This window comes from Rousettus aegyptiacus, unplaced genomic scaffold, assembly GCF_014176215.1.
Source record: "Rousettus aegyptiacus isolate mRouAeg1 unplaced genomic scaffold, mRouAeg1.p scaffold_m13_p_4, whole genome shotgun sequence".
Classification (NCBI taxonomy): domain Eukaryota; kingdom Metazoa; phylum Chordata; class Mammalia; order Chiroptera; family Pteropodidae; genus Rousettus; species Rousettus aegyptiacus.
Genome location: NW_023416307.1, coordinates 51,958,260 through 51,979,787, shown reverse-complemented (window position 1 = coordinate 51,979,787; position 21,528 = coordinate 51,958,260). Strand labels below are relative to the sequence as shown.

Sequence of the window (21,528 nt, the reverse complement as noted above, 5' to 3'; positions counted from 1 at the left end):
CTGTGATGGAAACGGGAGAGGCACGGGGAGTAATTCTTAACTCAATAAAAGCATAAGGCTCCTGCATTAGAATGGAAGTGTCCATGAACCAGAAGTGGCCTCGGCTCACCCAGAGCTCCAGAAGCTCCTTCTCCAGTATCTGGGATCCCATGCACCTGTTGGACCAGACCTCATGTGTGGGGCTTCACACCTTTTTCTCCCTCAGGCCTGCACCCTGGCGCGGCGGAATGCTGAGGTGTTTCTCAAGTACATCCACAGGAATAACGTCAGTATGCCCAGCGCTGCCAGCCATACTCGGGGACCTGAGCAGCAAGTGAAAGGTCAGTGTGAGACCTGCTGGCCACGAGCCACTTCAGCAGCATGGACCAGGGGCTGTGCACCTGGCCTTCATGAAATCTCAGATGTCTTGGTTCTTCTCCTGGGATAAGAAAGAGTCTGATGTGGAATAGCATGGCCTGGAGTGATTCATGGGAAATTTTTTTAACATGCATCAAGATTTGGAATGGAAAAATGAAGATGAATTTTCCCCAAAACTTTTTTATTTATCTTAGTGTCTAGAGCAGCACTGTGCAATAGAATTTTCTGAAATAACAGAAATGGTCTGTATCTGTGCTGCGTAGTATAGTAGCCACTGGTCACATATGGCTCTTGAGCGCTTGAAGTGAGCCTAGTGCAACCGAGGAACTAAATTTTTACTTCTATTGAATATTCATCAATTTAAATGTAAATAGCCAATGTGGCTAACTTAATGAACAGTACAGTACTAGGCTATCATACAGCCTGGGAATGAGAATCATAAAACCACGTTCTGATCCTGGCTGAATTATTGCTTAGGCTTTTAAAACTTCAGCCTTCTTATTTAAAAATGAAAAGGGGTATCTAGACTCTTGCTGCTCACAATGTGGTACCAAGATCAATGCACTGATATTACTCAGGAGCTTGTAAGAAACACGGAATCTCAAGCCCCAGTAAAACCTACTGAGTCAGAACCTACATTTTGGCAAGAGCTCCCCATATCTCAAGCCAAGCAGATGGTCTGTGTGCACATAAAATTTAGATAAGTACTGATCTAGATAATCTTTAATATCTCTTAATTCTGTAAAGTCTATAATTGTATGAAAAAAAATCAGTAACCTTTAAAAACTGCTTATTAGTTGACCAAATTAAGCTTAAAGGATTAATGGTGGAATTGCTAACTCTGGACCATGAAGAAATAAGCCTTGGAGTGGGAATGGAATTTAACAAATGTCATCTTGACAGAGCAGAGAAAAAGAGCGCTGGAGACCCAGGCCAGGGAAGGCAGGAAACTGGCTTGGAGAGAGGTGTGGGGGCAGGCTGAGAGAGCTGCAGGGCAGAAGGCTGGAGGTGCTGATCTGCTTTAGGAGGAGCCCCCAGTCAGGCCGGCTCAGAGAACTCAGGATGTGAGTGAATCAGAGGCCAAAGGGAAGAATGAAATTTAAGAAACAAAATTTCCTACAGAGAAGAGGGAAGCAGGATTCCTTTTCCAGATGTGTTACTATTTGTGGTGGAGCGACCCTGTAGGTGGCTGACATTATGTCACCCTCCCCTTCCTGCAAATTTCAAAGCACGTTTTCTGACTTAAATACAGGTGGCAGCTTGGGTGAGGCCGGTTGCCTGCCGAGAGCACACGTTCAGCCTGCGCCTGAGTGTGCTGAGTCGCAGGCACATAGGGAGAGCAGGGCACACTCTACCTTCGCGGGGGCAGGCCGTTGCCCATGCGAAAGCTTTCAAGAAACGGGAAAATGAAACCTGAAACTCTAGGACTTTTGCCTGATCTGGGTTGATTCTTTCAGCCACCGTAGAGGGAGCTGCAATGAGTAAAGCTCTGACTGGGAACAGAAAGACAGAAGGAAACACAGGTTCTCACTCATCTGCCCAATTGAAGCTTCTCTGAGCAGAGACTGATAGTCTCTCCTTTATCTGTTTCCTTTCCACCTGCTGCCTGGACTCAAAGCCAGTGCCACTTATTTTAAGTTCGTGTTACAGGAGCAATTATTGGTGCATAACAACCAAAAAATTCAGCAGTATACAATTGTAAGCATTTATTGTTCAAATGAGTGTGTGTTGCCTAGGTTTCAGCCGGCTTGGCCGTCTTGGCTGAGCTTCTGCTCAAGCTGCAAGTCTAGCTGGCTTGGCTCCTTCACTGCAGGTTGGGTTCTCATTTGTCCCACGTGTATTAATTCTGGGACCTTGCCCGAAGGGGCAGTGGTTACCCAGAACTTCTTATAGTGTTGATGGCAGAGATACAGGGGATAGTGTCAGTGCACAAGCACATTTCAAGCCCCTGCATGCGTGGTATCTGTTAACTCATTTATCAAAGCAAGTCACATGGCCAGGCTTGAGGCTGGGATGAGAAAGTACAGTTCATCTCTTTGGGGAGGAACTAAAAAGCTATAGGACAAAGGCAGAGATATAGGGAGAAGTGAATAATTGGGACTTATAAAAGCTTTCAGCCAAAAGGAGGAGAGACAGATTTTGTCCTTAGAGAATCGAACTTCCATGGAACATTAAAAGTACACAAAATCAACAAAAACTTTTGAGTCTGAGAAGTATAAGCACTGCAGTTTGGGTTGTGACCTTTTTGCAGAGCACAGTAACTTGTGTGTTACGGCTTGCATAGTCCTGGAGACCACAGTAGCTAAGGACTCAGGTTTTGAAGTCAAACAGCTCCACCCCTTTCTATCTGAATGACCCTGGGCAGGTTACCTGTCTTCTCGAAGCCTGCAGAGATAATACTGGTGCATGCATCATGAGGTATTGTGAAAATATGTGTCTGCTACATAGTGAGGGCTGATAAATATTAATTTTTCATATCATCATAATTGTGTATTTTATTGGTATATAATTAGCAAAAGAGGGAGCAGACACAATACAAAATACATTTGTTTGCTTCAAGCATAGAACATACTGTTACAACACTTAGGAAATCTATCCGTGTCGTCAGCGGCTCCTGAAGCAGCAGGAGGAGTAGGGAGGGAAGTGGCCTGGACAAACATCCACCGTGGCCCACTGTGATGCCACATGATTCGTTCATATTCTCACATTTAACATCAGTAGAGGTAACGAGAGATCAGCTTTCAGCTTTTCTTAAGATTGGATCCAAAACACCATGGAAGTGTGGGCCTAGAGACATGATTCCATGTGGCCACAATTCCAACACAGCTTCCCTCTGCCCATAATTTAAAAGTTTTAATATTGAAGCTCTGCTGTTTAAGTGCTGTGTGCAGGACAGTGAGTGTGGCATATGACATGGTTTATCCACGCAGCTCCACCAGCCCTCATGCTGCTGTTCCCTCCCGCTGTCTCCTAGAACTCCTTAAGAACGGCTGGGATCCCTGTCAAGTCTGTCCACTCTTGTAGGCTCCAGGGGCCTATCGGGTTAGTTGTTATTTTAGGGACTGACACTTCCTATGGTCTCTTCCCATCAAGGACTAGTTGTGGTGTAAAAAGAATCAGAGTCACTTTTAAGTCACCCTGGGGACATACTCTTCCCCTGTTAATATTGATGGAACCTCATCAACAGGCTCTCCCCGCTAGTCTCCCCCATCTTGCTCGCCTCTGGGAAATTCTCTCAGGACCAAGCTTTTGCTCTCTTGCTTCTGATGTCTGAATTAGTCCCATGAGGAGGCTTGAAGGTCACAGTTTTCTGGCTCCTGGGATGTGGAGCCAAAGTGGCTGGTCAGATTTGTTCAGTGCCTTCCTTCCTGTGACCAGCGCTCATCTACTCTGCCCTGCAGCCATCCTGAGTGAGCTCTTACAGAGGGAGAATCGCGTCCTGCACTTCTGGACCTTGAAGAAGCGGCGGTTAGACCAGTGCCAGCAATATGTGGTGTTTGAGCGCAGCGCCAAGCAGGTATGATCAGAACTTTCCCTGGCTTTGCCTCAGTTCTAGGGACTACACAGTGGCCACAATGACCAACACCTGGGACATCCAGAAAAGAGTCATCGCAGCAGGCAGAGTAGAGGTGGGAGGTGGGGATGAAGTGTGGAAAATGAACAGGCTGTCCCTTACCAGTCATCCAGCCTTTACTAAGCAGTCTATTCAGCATTTGGGACCAGGAGTCGGGAGGATATTCTGGGGACAGATTGCCCCGAAGTCATTCACAATGATACTGAGCTGGTCTAATGGACCAGACACTTTCTTGGCTGGTGGGACATTCTCAATCTAATAGGGAAAGGCTTATTCAAAGAATCAGCTTCTAAGCTACATGCCGATTGACTCATGCCATCATTTCCTGGGTCTGTCACGCAGCCCTAGACCACAGCCTTTTTGGTAGCATGGCATGTTTTCCTACTGACACTGGCTTTTGCGGGGCTTGGTGGGTGATTTCCTCCCACAGGCACTGGACTGGATCCAAGAAACAGGTGAATATTACCTCTCAACACATACCTCCACTGGAGAGACCACAGAGGAGACTCAGGAACTGCTGAAAGAATATGGGGAATTCAGGGTGCCCGCCAAGGTAAGGAGCATCCCGGAGTCCTCCCCAAATCTACCCAGCACTCCCCAGTCTGGCCAGCTTTACATTTTGAGAGGGAGGACAGCCTCTCTATGCAGAAATGCTTACCCGCAGTGTCACGGAGGGAAGCAAAGGTAGGACTGTCTACTCTGAAACCCAGATACCCGAAGAATTGCAGCAGCTGGGAAGAGCATCTGTGTGAATATTACCTCTCAACACATACCTCCACTGGAGAGACCACAGAGGAGACTCCTGTGTGCAGGAAGTCAGGTTCTATATACTGTGCTTTCAGATACTCGTCTTTGCTCCAGGTTCTAGAATATGATATATTTCTTCAGACCAAATGAGGCAAAGAGGTGAATTCATGTGAAATGCACATTGTATATATGAACATCTGCACCTAGCCACATGTTCTTGGCATTTGAATAGTTTGAGAAATTCACCAATAGGAAAGAAAGGCCAATAGCTATGGGTGGGATTACAAAGCAGGGGAGTTTATTTCCTGAGCTGACTACAGTTAATTTTAAGTCCCCATATAAGTGGACTTACACAGTTCAAACCCATGTTGTTCAAGGTTCAATGGTACTTCCATCTGGCCTCAGACCCGCAAATGAGCCAGACTTGGGTCTCTGGGGACCAAAACATGCACCGGTACACATACCCCACACCCTAACACCCCCATTCATGCTGAGGCAGAGAATGCGGTAGTGGGAGGAAATCTCATTTTCATCTGTTTTCACAGCCACGATTTGGTCTGAGGAATCTTGGGTTTGAATAAAAAGCCGACCCGTCTGAACTCCCTCTTTGCAGTGTCCTTGCCCGTCACTCTGGGCTCCCCGCCATGGAGGAACCCTTCTTGGCATCACTTCCACATGTGCCAGATGCACTTCCCTGGATGAGAGCTGGTTTTATGGGCATCAGCGGGGGAACATACTAATGCCTGCCCTACCCAGAGATCCCTCTGACACAATAATGAATGTCCGTCTTCTTTGCTGTGACAAATGAAGCCCCTAGTTTCATTCCTGAGCTGATAATTCAGAAGTGGTTATCTACAGACCCTCTATTATGAACTCTTGATAGTGGGGGGCCTTCCCCTGCATCCCTATGAGCCTTTGGGTCTTATCACCCAGTGTGAAAAGCTGTCAGTTCAGATAAGAGACTCATTTTGATACAGCTAGATCAAACAGCACCGGGAAGGTGGCAGGTGCACGGAACCCTTTTCAAATCCAAATAAAGATGGCTTTTGAATTACCCACTTTGCATCTATCTGCCCTGCTCCAAATAGTGTCAATAATGAACCGTTAAGCTGAATAGTATCAGCTCCACTGGTGTTCCTACTCCTAGGATTAGGATCTGTCCATAACCAAAGAGGAAATGTGGAGAATCAGCCAGTTCAGTTCATTCTTCCTTTACTGTCTTCTTCCTACCTTTCTCCTCTTTTCTACTCACCTTGTTACCACCCTAATTGGTTCCCATGCTTTTGGCCTTTCCTTCCTTCCAGTCCATCTGCTCTTCATTGCTGTTCATCTTTAAAACACTACTGTGGTCACATTACCACCCAGATCAAGAACTTTAATGATTCTCCAAAGCCATCAGGCCAACACTCAACACCTTCCACATCTGGGCCAGCTTGCTGCCTCAGCTTATCTTCAGTTATTCTTTTATGTGAATTTTTGTTCCAGCTGGATGGTTGTATTGCCTTACCCTTCGAGAGATACATAATACACTTTCTTGCCTCTGTATCTTTTCCATACCTTTTCTCCACGCAGAATATCCTTTCTCCTCTCTAGTGTATACTTTTTAAAAGCTCCCACCTTTCCACTTAAGTAACTTCTCTGGATCCTGCCTACATGCTAGAATATGATTGGGCGCATCCCTGCACCACAGCCCTCGTTGTCTGCACACCCTTAAGGCCGCTGGTGTGGACTGTCTTGTTCTCTAGTAATCTTGTGCAGTGGTATCTTCTGTATGAGCCATTGCAATCCCAAAGGACAAGAACCATGCATTATTCATTTACCTGACTGTATCTTATGGATTGATGTGAATGTAATGGAAAAAAGAAATTTGGGTAGGCTTGAGAAATGACTCCCCAACATCTGTATTTAATACGACTTCTTTACTTTGGCTCTCTCTGCTATTTCTCCCTCTTAACTATTTCCGTTAATGGGATTTCATTCTCCCATCATGTTCCAAGTCTCAGGACTATCTGTTATTAGAATATCTACAGGATAATAATCCAGCTGAGGAACTGCTGTTGAAAAGCAATAGCATCCTACCCACCCCGTCCCATTTCCCAGAAACAAACCTCCTTTAATCAGCCATCTTTGGATTTAATCCTTATAACCAATAAAATTAATGTTAAATGGAAACCAAATTGAATTTACCACAAGAAAACAAAATATGGTGGATCTCATGATCAAATATGGCCACAGAGTATATTGAATTATTATACTCTTCTCCAAAGAAACAGATCAAGTAAAAGAAAGGCTGAACATAAAAAAAAAAAGTACTTTCCATATAGTAATCCACAAAGGTAAGAATAAAATAAAATCAAGACAAGATAGTGAGGATAAAAAGAAAATAAAATTTCTTGTTGTGGTATGCTGGGGACAATCCAGTTAGAAGATATTTTCCTATAGTGGGTTTCAAATATATGAGGGGTCAAGGCACACAGTGATAGGAAAGCTTAATGATCTGGACATCTGGAAGAACTCCATTTCTTCTAAAAGCAACCGTTTTTAAAAAAATTCTTTTTGTTTTTTAATATTTTACAGTTCAGTGGTTTTAAGTATTATTCACCAGGTTGTGCAACCATTGCCACTGTCTAGTCCCAAAATATTTTCAGCATCTTAGAAACAAACCCCGCTCCCTTTAGCAGTCACTCCCCATCTCCTCCTCCCCTCAGCCCCTGGCGGCCACTAATCTACTTTCTATTTCTATGGATATGTCTATTCTGGACATTTCATGTAAGTGAAATAATAGAATTATATAATATGTAGTCTTTTACATCTGGCTTCTTTCACATAGCATGTTTTCAAGATTCAGTCATGTTGTAGAATGTATCAGTACTTCATTCCTTTTAATGATTGAATAATATTTTGTTTTATGGATATACCACATTTTGTTTATTCATTAGTGAATGGACATTTAAGTTGTTTTTGGTTTTGGGCTACTTAAATAATGTTGCCGTGAACATTCGTGTACGAATTTTGGTGTGGAAATAAGTTTTCAATCCTCTTTGGTCCCTGGGAGTGAAATGGCTGAGTCAGATGATGACTATGTTTAACTTTTTGAGGAACTGCCAAACTGCTTTGCCACAGTGACTGTATGATTTCACATTCCCACCAGTGAGGGTTTTGACTTCTCTACATCCTTCCCAATACTTGTTATTATTTTTTATATAGTTATCCTGGAGGGTATGAAGTGGTATGATTGTGGTTTTTTTTTACATTTTCCTGTGAGTAATGATGTTGAAAAACCACTTTTTTAAACTGGTAGGTTTATCTCTGAAAGTGAAAGAAGCTATGAGATAAACTGGGCTTAATTCTTATTAACAAAAGAGAATTAAGTGATAATGAAAGTTACTGGAGCCTTAGCTAAACTAATATATGTCTTGGAATTTAGATTGTGGGGAAAGGGAACACTGAGCATGTTATATAGGCACTTTAGACTGAGAAAAGTAGAATCTAAATAGTTCTGATAAAAGATGGGCATAATTCTACTTCTGAGACTCTTAAGTGTGATGGATATTTTTGAAAGGTTCATTTGTTCATATATAATGACAAACTCTCCCCTGTGTGGTGCATATGAAGATATATCACAAGAGAACAAGGAGCTCAGTGGGTTCATTTCTGCAAACAATGTATTAATAAATACAAGGAATATCAGCAATGAAAGGCAAATTAGAAGACTATAATGAGATTATAAGAGAAATACCAATAAGACTAAATCCTAAAGACTTATGAAATGTGCTGAAGATACCAAAAGAGCTTTTAAAACCTGTGTTCAGAGTAAGGCTCACCAAGTAGGAGAAGATGATATACTACTAACTGATCAAAGGAAGGAAAAGAAAGAAAAATAAAAGAGTTACTGAACCCTTCTTTTTTTTTTTTTCCTCTGTCTTTTTCCAGCAGCTAACATAGAATTCAAAGTGGAACTGGCAGAACATACATTAAGGGAGCACATTAAGTCCAAGATAAGTGAGATGTCAGTTCTAAATTTCTAGGCCCAAATAAGTCATATTTCCCAAAGACTCCCTTTTGTTCACAGGATCATGTCCAGACTTTTGAACCTAACAATCAAGAACCTTTACAATCTGTCTCCCACTTTATCAGTCTTTGTAAGTTACTCTCTTTTGGTGGCCAGATTTGAGTTTCAAACTGGCTCAAGTTATGAAGGGGAAAAGATATCGTATGCCTATAGCAGCCCAAGAAAAGCTGAATGACTCAGCCTTATGGGAAAAGCAAGAAATGTGGTGTAGTCTATATTTATGGGGATGAAAACTGGGATGTCACCCAAGACTAAGGGCAGTTCCAGCAGCCACATTATCTGGTCGTCTCATTGCAGGGGATCAGGGACATAGTAGCATCATTCTGCTTCTCTTCTCCTCTCTGCTGACTACATTTTCACTTCTCCTCTACAACCAGCTACCCAGTTCCCTGTCTCCACACTTCATATTACCAGAGAACTCACCTCAACTGACCCAGCATATTGCCTCTGTCATTGTTTAGACAGAGCTTTTAGGACAGGACAACTCATAAGTAACTGACTACATATTAATGGGCTTCCCTCATGGGACAAGTTTGTACCTCTTATCTCATCAGCTGCGGCCAAGCGGTTGGCAGGTCGCATGATGCCACCAGAGTCACCCATGTATAAGAAATCATTTCAGACTGCTCTCAGCTGTGGGGATGTTTGGTGTCCAGTTCGTGGGCCAAATTTATCATCTAATTCTTCCCAGTATAAACCCTTGACTCTTACTGGTCTAGCTTTACACACCTCCCAAGATTTACTCACTCATTTGCTCATTCATTTATTCAACATTTATGGTATGCCTACTGTTTTCTAGATGTTGGAGATACAAATGAATGAGATATAACACTTATTTTTTAGGAATTCAGTCTATAATTCAGTGTCATAGATGCTCAAGTACAGGCATATATGTGGTACTGTGGGAACACTGGGGTATCACCCATTGGTTTCTTGAGAGAAGAAGAGATGAAAGAGGGCCATTGGGTTGAAAACAAGGATGAGTAGGAGCCACTCATGACAGCACGAGGGGCATGTGAGGTTCGATATGGCTGGAGTTTAGGGTCCATGGAGAGCAGTGGCGGCAGTTACAGATGTAGGTGAGGGCACATGGGGAAGGGCTTGTCTAGATTGACCATTTTATGGTCTGTTTGCTCTCCCAGATTCCACACGTACCCGGAATACCCGTGGTCAAAAGCCATTCTCCTTGTTGACTCTGAATCACAGTTTTGATGTTTCAAGATAAAATTTTCACTAATAGGGCTACTGCTACCAGCTGTTTATTAAAACTCCACCTCATGCCAAAGTCTCCTTACTGAGAACAGAGAATAAATATGTATTTCCAAGACCTTACATAAAAATGGATTTCTTGATTATAGCTGCAAAAATTAGTCTCTGTTGTAAGTAAATAGCAAACCAAAAAAAAAAAAAAAATGTTTTCAGGGAAAAAATTTCTAAATGCAATGAAATAGAAGCCCTTAGGATACCAGGTACTTTTTTTCTCAGCCAATTTTCACCACTACTAATTCTGAGCCTTTTCGTGACCAAGGAGATGTTTCTCCTATCGTCATGCCTGCTTTCTTTTCTTCACACCAGGGCTCTTTTGGCCCCTTGTCTCCCAGGCCTGGGTATCAGCCCACTGTCCTGAGCCAGGAGAGACTCACATGTGTTGAGTGAGTTGCTGGAGAGCTGTACCCTAAGTCACCCCAGTTGTGCGGCAGGCGAGGTCCTCTCTTTTTGCTTCTCTGACATTTCTTGGGAGGGTCAGTAACAGGCACTGGGCTATAGGAAGTCTGGAAAGGTAAGGGAAAAGCAAGGGGGCGAGAAAGACTCTTCTGTCTTTCTACTCTTCTTCCAGTGATTTTCTGCATGGTTTTCTCAGTTCTCGAGGTTGTAGCATGATCCAAACCTTATACATACTTTCCTCCAGTCCAAAATACTATTTAAATATTCTTCCCTTTCTCTTAAAATCTATTAGACTTCACTGATACATATTTTTATTTTATTACATGTATTGAGGTAACACTGGTTGATAACATTATATGCATCTCAAGTGTACATTCTATAATATATCATTTGTATATGGCATTGTGTGTTCACAACCCAAAATCAGATCTCCTTCTGTCACCATCTATTTGACCCCCTTTACCCTTTCCTACCCCCTCACCCTCTTTTCCTCTGGTAACCACCATACTGTTGTCTGTGTCTATGAGTTTTTGCTTACATTTTAGAGTTTTAAAATCCAAACTTAAGATAAAAGATGAGCAAGTGTTTACTTGTTCGAACATCCCTTCCATTTCCATATCTTACCCAACACAAGTCCGACCTCTCCCATGAGACCTTTTCTGCCAGCGCCGGCCCGCCTGTATCTTTTTTCCTGTTTTAAAATTTCTGTAGTGTTAACTATACATACTTCTCATTTTGACATTCCATTACATAATGCCCTGAGTTATTTAACTACTCTCTGTGAAAACTTGTCCCTTCTAGAGATACAGAATGTTCGGGGAAAATGGTATCTTTTTTCCCTTTTTTTTTTAACCCCTAATCTGGCCTCACAGCATTCTGCATAGTAGTGTGGACAGAGTAGAACAAACTCTTGAACAAACTCTTGCTAGAAATGAAATTAACCCAATGTTTATCAGAGCTCCCACTTATGAGAGACAGGATCTTGGTGGTGAAAGGAAAGAGTTTACTCTTAAATCTGCTAGTTGGATTTCACTAGATCCTGACATGTGCCACCTTATCTGATATTTACAAAGTGTACTTTAAGCCACTACGGTTAAAGGAGAGAACTAGCTACTATGGAACAGATGCCAACAGGCTCTGTCACTCATGGGCAGTATAAACTTAAACAAGCCCTAAGCCTCTCTAAGCCTTCGTTTTTTTTTTTTTCATCTGTGGTTTTAAAAGAGACCCACGTCACCTCCCTCCACCTACCTCCTAGGGATGCTTTAAGACTCAGATGAGTCTCAAATGTGACATTACCATGCTCTGTAAACTGATAAAGTACTAAGCAATATAAGAGATTCTTACATCAATACTCATGTTGGCTAACATGTACTGTTCACCGAGCCCTTACTGTGAGCGCTGTGTTCCAGACACCATTCTAAGCATTCTGCATTGCCAACTCATGTCGTGCTCACAACAACGTTACGATGTTGGTACTATTACAATCTCTATTTTGGGGATCATAGCAGGTAAAGGAACTCAGGCACAGAGGGTTTAAGTAATTTGTTTAAGGCCTTCTAGCTAGTAAGTGATAGGGCTGGGATATAAACCCAAGCAGTCTGGCTATGAGATATCTATGGCCTGATGTGAATTAAAAAAAAAAAAAGGGAGTTGGGGTAAGGGCCATGAGAGTAAATGTAAGCTAGTAACTTATGACCGTCTTTTGGGGCAGCAAACAAAGGAGAAGGTGAAGCTTCTGATTCAGCTGGCCGATAGCTTTGTGGAAAAAGGCCACATTCATGCCACAGAGATCAGGAAATGGGTGACCACAGTGGACAAGCATTACAGAGACTTCTCCTTGAGGATGGGGAAGTACCGGTACTCCCTGGAGAAAGCCCTAGGAGTCAACACCGAGGTGGGTATGGAGGATGGCCAGCCGGGGCACCCTCTTTTCTCTTCTCCCTCACTACTACTGCTCTCACTGCTGTGGAAGGAAGCTGGGTTTCCAGAGAAGTCTTTCTGAGCTATAGACACCCAAAGCACTTACCTTGTGTAGTTTTCCTAGTGGAGGGATGGATCTTGCTGAGCCGCTGCCCTATGATTGGTGCTATATATGTTGAAAATTGGCTGGCTAGGGGTGGAGCCGATGGCTACAGAATAATTTTTCTCTGTGTAGAGTTAACTGTTGACTTTGAGGACTAAACCTTTTATCTTGACTTCATTAGTACCATCTTCCACCCAATTATGTTAATCAGCAAATTATTAGAGTCCTCAGTATGTACAATCATGCTCTTTCAAGAATAAGGGATGCAATTTGTGCAAAGGCTATTTCACATTTCAACTGAAAAGAGGTACTATTTGCCCGAAGCAAGGGAAGACTGACTTTTAATCTCTTCTGTATAATAGGGGTCAGTGACCTATAAATTAAGGGCTAAAAATGGGCTGGCAATTTAATCCTAGATCTTGTAATTCTTAAATCTTTAAATAGGCTCATGCTCTGAAGCAGAGCAGACTTGAAAGTGAAAAGGCCAGACCACTAAAATTGCAAGAATTAATGTCTCCCGTAGGCTTTAACCTATGAGATTTTTTTCCTAGAGGTTTCCATCCTATATAAATACAAAACAGTGGTTGAAATAATCAAGGATGGGCATTTAGAAAATTCAGTAATTGTTTTATCATTTAACTTTCTATTTCCAAGGTATGTTGCTTATTTAAATTGAAAACAAATTGCTTTTATTATTTTCCCTTGCCAAATGAAAGTTTTCTTATGTCTTTATGTGTTTCTGTTTCACACATATTTTAATGAGTAATAAATCATCTTGGACTAATTTGTGTGTGTGTGTGGCTTGGACTAATTTGTGTGTGTGTGTGTGTGTGTGTGAGAGAGAGAGAGAGATTTTAATCAGATCAAAGTCCTTGGGGAAATATCACACTAATCATCAAATGTGTTTATTGTTTTTCCTTGCTGTGGATATTAGCCCTGAACATTTGACCTGAACATTTTATATCTCTGTTATTTATAAAAATATTATCTCCATTATATCTTTCTCTATTTTTCTCATTCATCACCTTCCCCAACTCTGATGAGTTGTTTCCCAAAGCATCTCCAGGGTGACCTCTGTGATCTCTTCGTGCAGGATAACAAGGACCTGGAGCTGGACATCATCCCAGCAAGCCTTTCAGATCGTGAGGTCAAGCTGCGGGACGCCAACCATGAAGTCAATGAAGAGAAACGGAAGTCTGCCCGGAAGAAAGAGTATGTTTGGGGGAGCTTCTGTCCAACTAGCAGGCTCCTCATCACTGAGCTTGACTTTCACTGCCACCTGTCCTTTTTGACATATTAATATGTCCTCATAACCACCTGCAGAGGTTAGAATGGATATACATGTTGCTTCCACCCACATTTCATACCAGTCAGGAGCTGTAGGGCATTGGATAGTAGAAACAATGAATAACATCAACCTTTCAAACCATTTCATGACCATTCTGCTCTCTTTATATTAGTGTTTGACACAGTTACACATATGCAGAGATCTTGCAAGGGCTTTATGAAGAATATTTTGACAGATTCCTTTTGAGTGATGCTGGAAAAAAAAAATAGTGTATCTTAAGATTAAGAAGGCCTATGTAGTTAATTTTATCAAAATAGAGAAGGACCACATATCCCATGGAGCTGAAGAAACTGAAGCTGGTCTGCGAAGTCAGAGCTTGTGTTTCTAGGAAGTGTGTTAGTTTTTCTGGGTTGCTGTAACAATGTACGACAGATTGAATGGTTTAAAGAACAGGAATGTATTGTCCACAGCCTAGAAATCTGAAATCAAGGTGTTCGTAGCATCGATTCCTCCTTAGGGTTGGAAGGGAAAGGTCTGTTGTTCCAGGCCTTTCTCCTTGCCTTGTAGATGGCCATCTTCATGTTAACCTGGCATTTGCCTTGAATATATGCCTATATCCAAATTTCCCCCCTTTTTTTAAGGACACCAGTAATTTTGAAATGGGGGCCCGCCCTATTCTAATATGACCTCATCTTCACTAATTATATCCACAATGACTGTTTCTAAATAAGGTCCCATTCTGAGGTACAGAGAGTTGGGACCGCAACATGTGAAACTGGGAGGTGGGAGGGGGCACAATTTAACTTCTAACAGGGAGGGAAACGAGAAGTCCACACTTGACCAAATCTTCCTGCTGGGCTCGCTCTGGGACACCAGGGAGCCAGAGGATGGTCATGGATGTGTGGAAAAATAAAACAATATGGGGTAGAGGGTCATGGAGCTAAATTACTAAGAAAGACACAAAACCAAAGGAAGCAGATAGAGAAGAAGGTAGAAGAATGCCAGAAACTCAATGTAGTAAATTCAAGGAAACTTTCCCAAGCATGTCAGATCATATTCCTTCTGATTTTCTTTCTTTCCTTGTGTACCACACACCTATTAGAAACTTTGCTCACATAATCTTGTTTAGTCCTTGCAGCAATCCTGTGTGATCAGGTCTTTTGTAAACAAGGAATCTGAGGCTTAGGGAAGAAAGTTCTACCTCTAGTCACAATCCAATTCCTGTTTGCCTGACTTCAAATCTCATACACTTTCCATTGTACCAATGGAGTAACAATAGTAATGGAATGGCTAATTAACTCCTGCAAAAGGGAATTTGTTGAATTAATAATTTGAATATAAAAGCCACTGCTACAAAATGTATTACTTTAAGGAAAATTCCACCATGATAGAGGTTCAGGAAAAGATGCTGCTCATTTAAATATCTCTTGTGAAATTTCCAACAGGGAGACAATCTTTCTCAAAAGTTACATCTGATGGAACACCTGGAAAAAAGGGGTTTTCATTATGAACTACTATGAAAAATCGACATGAAAAATCTAAGCTAGATAAATATATATGTGTGTGTATATATATACACACACACTTTGTGCTAAATTGGATATTATCACATATCACATGCCAACTAGAAAGCACCATTTCTAATAAAAATTGGTGAGAGAAAAAAAACGAAGCCAGTACACCATAATCAAGACTCATAAGCTTAACAGCTGCCCCAGCACATTGTGTTATTTAGGGGCCAAGGAGGAAGGGAGCCCTGTCCTTGCAGATGTATAGCAAAAGCTTCTCTCTACAGGAGACTGAAGAGTAGTCAGTTAACATTGTTCACTTGTGCTTTGCTTGTGATCGCAGAGTCAGCTTCATGCATACCAGTCTGTGCTGTAAACGAGCCCCATTAGAAATAGTCTTAAAATGCACAGGATGATCCAGGCCAGAGGTCAGTGAACTATGACCCACAGGCCAAATCTGGCCCGCCACCCATTTTTCTTTAAAGTAAATTCATCGGAATAACATTAGTTAATAACCACCTGTTTTATGTAGTCTTCAAGCTAAAAATTCTTTCCTAAATTTTTAAATGATTGAAAAATATCAAAAGAAGGATAATACCTTGTGATGTGAAAATTAGATGAAATTATTTTGCATCTATAAATAAAGTTATATAGGAACACAGCCACACTTATATTTTTACATATTGTCTGTGGCTCCTTTCACCCTACAATAGCAAAGATGAGTGCTTGTGACACAGACCGAATGACCCACAAATACATCTGGCTCTTTATAGATATAAGTTTGCTAACCTCCCTGTCTCGGTGGTGGTGTCTTGGCATATGTTGTTTTTAGCTTTTAAACCTAGTTTAATTTATGGTACTGGGAACTGTTTTGGTGTAAGTCAAAAGTTCTGCTAAACAGAAATTGTCGTTCTGGGACCTATAGGAGAAATGTAGGAAGCTGAAATTCGAGCTATCTAGTTGGTGAGGATGGATGTGAACGGTGCTGCATGCTTGTGCACACATGCAAACACACATGTGCAACTGAGAACACATACATATCAGCACAGAATCACAAAATAGAAGAACCGGGATGGAAAAGGGAGAGAAAATAGAGAACTAGCTGAGCACAAACATTCCAAGGGGACACAGAGCAAATGATCAGAGCGAGAGGGACTCAGAGGATAATACTCAGAAGCAAAGAGTTTTGAAGGAAGTGAAGAGACATATTTTTGTAAAGTAGAAAAATAGGACATTCAAGAATGTCATAAATGCTGGAGTGGGAAAGTGAAGTTTGAAGAAAGGGAGGTATTATATCTCTGACCAGCTGAAAGCCCATGTGTCTCCTCCTAGATTCATTATGGCTGAGCTGCTCCAGACAGAGAAGGCTTATGCGAGGGACTTACACGAATGCTTAGAGGTAAGTCTTGCAGTAATCAGTTCATAGCTGTATTAGAAAAATGGCATCCTTGCCAGTGTCAAATCTTTGAGAGGAGCACAGTGCTCTTCGTCTTCTCCCAGAGCTCACCAAATAAAACCCAACCAGGGGAAATCTTTCTCCTGGAGTCAATACTAAATGTATAGGAGCTTAAAGTACTGTTGAAAAGAAACTTTTCTCAGACTCAAGCTAGACTCGGCAAAAAAAAAAAAAAAAATATATATATATATACACACACACACACACACACACACACACACATACACACACACACACATATACACACACACATATACACACACACACATATACACACACACACACATATACACACACACACACACATATATATGATACTGGAATTCAAAATAAAAAATATATATTTTATATATACACACACACACACACACACATACACACACACACACACATACACACACACACACACACACACACACATATATATGATACTGGAATTCAAAATAAAAAATATATATTTTATATATATATATACACACACACACACACGCACATATAAATATGTATGTATGTATATATGATACTGGAATTCAAAATAAAAACCATGACACAGTGAACTTGAGTCTTAAATCTGCATCCTCCCCACGACACTCTCTCAGACATGTACACATTTAAGACATAAGAAAAGTGTGGAGTTTATGCTCCTGCTAAAGGTTGGGATGTGTTTTCCTAGCAATGGTTCAAGATAATAGAACATTCAGCTTTTCTTCCTTTACATTCTGCTTATTTCCCATCTCGCTTGTTACACTCTACATGCATTCCTAGTCTGAGTGTTATCCCACAAGTTCGAAGGCCTGTTTATTTTGTCTGTAGTTCACGTGGCAGTTCTTGTGCATGCTAAAGCTGTTGTTGTCTTACAGACCTACCTGTGGGAAATGACCAGTGGTGTGGAAGAGATTCCCCCTGGGATTCTTAATAAAGAGCATATCATCTTTGGCAACATCCAGGAGATCTACGATTTTCATAACAAGTAGGTTTGTGGCGGGTGGCAGCGGAGCACACTTGGGGCCATCCATACCCAAGAACGGGGCTTCCCAACAAATGAATCAAAACTGGTAAATCTCAGTAAATTATTATGTGGTAGATTTTCTATGCTAGTCACTGTCATACTTCTTTCTCACTCACCCATCTTTTTCCACCGTTGTCCAGACTTCCTAGCGGAAGGTGAAGTATTCAGCAGTGTTGTCTTAAGAGACCTAAGTAGCAACATCTTCATATCTAGTTAGGATGATAACCAGGCTTTGAGGAAGTAAAAGCAGTTTCTCCTCATTAAAACTCTGGGGGATCCTGACATTAGAATTCATCTGAGGCTAACTGGTCTACCTCGTGGGCCTTAGGTTTCAAATTCTAATGATGTTTTCTTTCACTCTGAGTATTTCCTCCATCCCCAGCTATCCCATCATCCCTACTCTCAACCAAAACAATAACATAGATAGATAGATGATAGATGATAGATAGATGATAGATAGATAGATAGATAGATAGATAGATAGATAGATAGACAGACAGACAGACAGACAGACAGATAGATGATAGATTAAAATACCTAATGGAACACATTTCTTGACAGCTTATAAGGGAAAATATCAATTGACCCTGTCTGTTTTGCTGAAATAAGTTGAATCACGGAGCACTAAAACCTCACAACTCATTTTGTCCAGCTCCCAACTCGATTCAAATATCTTTTCCATAGCACACCAAACAACATGTTCCGTTGTTAACAGAAGGCCAGCGAGAGCATTGGTGGATTAGTTATGTAACCAACTAATGGAAATAACTCAAGTTCTAAAATACAAATAGGAAACCTCAAGGCACAAGGAATGTGTTGGTATGATGTCCTTGAGCTTGCTCAGGACCCTGTTTCAGATAACAGATAAGAGGTAAAGATTCGATATTGTAGGATACAATTCAAAGACGTTCCTTGGGTCAGACTAGTCAAGGCTTTTACTGAGTTCAGTAAATATGCTGGAGATAAAACTGCCAGCTCCAAGAGTTCTTGAGGAAGCCATGTGTACAGGTGCAGCAGCCACCCTCAGGCAGGACTCTACTTCCCAGTAAAGCTTTCGGCAATGAAATATTCTATGGCTTTGCTGTCTAGTACAGTAGCTGGAAGACATATGTGGCTATTGCACACTTGGAATGTGACTACTACTACTGCAAATTGAATTTTTTATTGATAACTTTAGATAGCAGGTCGCTACCATGTTGGACAGCCCAGCTCTAGAACATGACACCTCAGTATGGCCTTTGCTAAGAATTACTGTGAAGAAACAAGAATTGGGTGTAAAAGGATCCTAAGTTCTAAAAGGTCTAAACAAAAGGGTGGAGAGTCACCCCTCTCTTGTCAGTTCCTGATGAGTAATCCTCCTGTTACATCATCAATGGCATCAGTTTTAAAAGAACATAAAACGTGCAGCTACCATGACATGTTAATCTTGTCAGATTATGAAAACAGTAAACTGGAGGGGAGAAAAAAACCTTCTGACTTTCTGGAGCACTTGATAAAAGTTCCCAGTCTTTTATTATTATTATTATTATTTTTTATCACAAATTTTAACATTGGTTTGTCTGGAAATCTCCAGACACAAAAATAGTCTCTCCTCATGCCTTTTTAATAAGACCCAATAAAGCCATTTTTGACCACTGATTCCAAATTCCATCAACTGAGCTCAGCCCAGCCCAGCATTATCTCATGTCCCCCAGGATATCTGAGAAGGTGGGACTGGTGGGCAGTAAGTCACATTACATTGCTTTTCTGGTTTATGACCTCTGGGACTGAGTCAACACCTCTCACTTTCCTCATATTCTTACCAAGTATAGAAGTATAGAAGTCTAGAGATCACAGTGTGAGCGTCCTGTGAGCCCTGCTTTTGTCAAATTAATGTATAAAGGGAGAGAATATTCATTTCCAATCGATCAGTTGTAACAAAATATCTAACATAACCATGCTTCTCATCTGGTTTCACCATATCACTCTAGTAAGACATGGTAAGCAGTTTGGTAATTTTTAAAAAGCTGAAAATCTACCTACCAACTGCAAAATACAATGTTAAGAAACCCCTTTAAAAAGTCAAATTAAACCGTATAGAATGCTGGACTCTGTAGAGGAATAAATTCAATTATCAAGAATACAGCTACCCAGCAAATGTTCCCTATTTATAACATTATAAGAAACAAGAAAATGAAAACCAGCCACTGACAAACTAAAAGAGATACCAGAAAGATAAAGTTTTTATCTTTTTACAAAAGCACCTTTCCATCCTCTCTAAAAGCCACTTTACCTCTTGGTGGGATTGTTTCGAAGCCCATAACAATTTAGAAGCACCAACTAATAATCAAGAACAGTTTAATTCCAGCAGTATAAAGTAAAACCTGGCAGGAAAGAAGACAGACTACAACAAAAATGCACAAAAGAACCAAAAAAAAAAAAAAAAAAATCATAGTGGTCAAAAGCTACTCAGTATTGGTGCAAATGATCCTATATCCCAATATAGAGCCCAGCACAGCCATGTCTTGCAGAATAGCAATAATAATCGATATTAGTAATAACTTCAAATTATTAGTATATTCTGCATTAAAAAGCAAAGAACTCTGTAATGCATTTGGAAAGCTATCCAAGGGTGATATGGTATTGATCTTTTTAAATTGTGTCGCTTTGAAAAATGACTACCAAGATTAGTTGTGTGCGTGTGTCTTTCAGGAATTCCCAAGCACCCAAGTTTCTGAAAAGAGGAACAATCAGTATGTAGAATTTAATACCTATGAGTAGTGGTTTTAACACAAATTGGAGGTTTAGATGGAATGATTTTCATTTTACCCTCCATTCTCTCCATTTTTATACCACATTTCTTTTCTACAGAACTCAGTTAATTTATAAATCATGAAACTTACCTACACAAGAATTAGATCTACTTTTTTTGCATTTTGCTAAGCATTCCAGGAGCACTCAAATAAGATAGTATATACCACAGGCATGCTATCCAAGTCCCACACCATTATCTTAATTACCTGAAATAAGTCAGTTTTCTGCAAGCATTGGAAAGGCAAGCAGCAGACCAACAACCAGGGCTTGACAGTCTTCCTGTACACTCCCTCCCTCGAGTACCTAGCATTCTCAGCCTGGGGTGTTCCCAGGCCCAAGGCTGAGGGAGCAGGGCCAGAGATGTGCAAGACTGAGCCAGGAGCACTTGCAGAGCCAGAGTCAGCCTACCAGGGTAGCAGGTATCCAGGGTCAGCCAGGAGCAGAAGGTGGTGTGCAGTACAGGGTGCAGAAAAGGTAGGGAAAGTGACAAACGGTTAATGAGCAACCGAACCAGGTCCACATTTATGCCATCTTCCTGGAGTTCCTCCTTGGGCCATCCCTGGGCTAGTTTGGAGATGGAGGTGGTACCTGGTGAAGAGTCAAACCCAGCCTCCACCCTCTGAGTTCTGGGAGTTAGGTACCAGTGATAAGGGTGGAGGTGAGCACAAATGCAGTTCAAAGGAGCAAAGAAGCCTCAGTTAGTGTAATCAGAATGGCTTCACAGAGGAGGGGGCATTTAAAATGGAATTTAAGTAACAGGATTTTTTATAGCTAGAGATGGCTCCCTCAGTGAGGGAGGAAAGTTTGAACAAAGGCCCTCCCAGGAGGAGAGTGGTGAAGTCTGGCAGGGAGGCTGAGAAAGGCAAAGGGAGGGGTCTGCGAATGAATCTCAACCCCGAATCTCTCCATTCGAGATCTGGCTGTCATGCCGTGTTTTGTCATGTCTGTGTCTGTGAGACTGAGGTAAAGGAAAGGAGAAATGGTGGGCGGATGTAGTGCGAGTCAGAAACAGGGGACAGGGACACAAAGGAAG

At 41.4% G+C, this 21,528-nt stretch overlaps 1 protein-coding gene across 17 annotated transcripts in view; it reads left to right on the top strand.

Moving 5' to 3' along the window:
• The window catches only part of KALRN (kalirin RhoGEF kinase), a 592,295-nt gene that overhangs the window by 352,809 nt on the left and 217,958 nt on the right, over positions 1 to 21,528 (top strand). For all 17 annotated transcript variants that reach the window (XM_036219576.1, XM_036219573.1, XM_036219571.1 and 14 more), the window contains exons 19-25: positions 206 to 320; positions 3,759 to 3,874; positions 4,362 to 4,484; positions 12,130 to 12,312; positions 13,535 to 13,653; positions 16,570 to 16,636; positions 17,554 to 17,663. In XM_036219576.1, the coding sequence (XP_036075469.1) occupies positions 206 to 320; positions 3,759 to 3,874; positions 4,362 to 4,484; positions 12,130 to 12,312; positions 13,535 to 13,653; positions 16,570 to 16,636; positions 17,554 to 17,663 (833 nt within the window). The remainder of the gene's footprint in view (positions 1 to 205; positions 321 to 3,758; positions 3,875 to 4,361; positions 4,485 to 12,129; positions 12,313 to 13,534; positions 13,654 to 16,569; positions 16,637 to 17,553; positions 17,664 to 21,528) is intronic.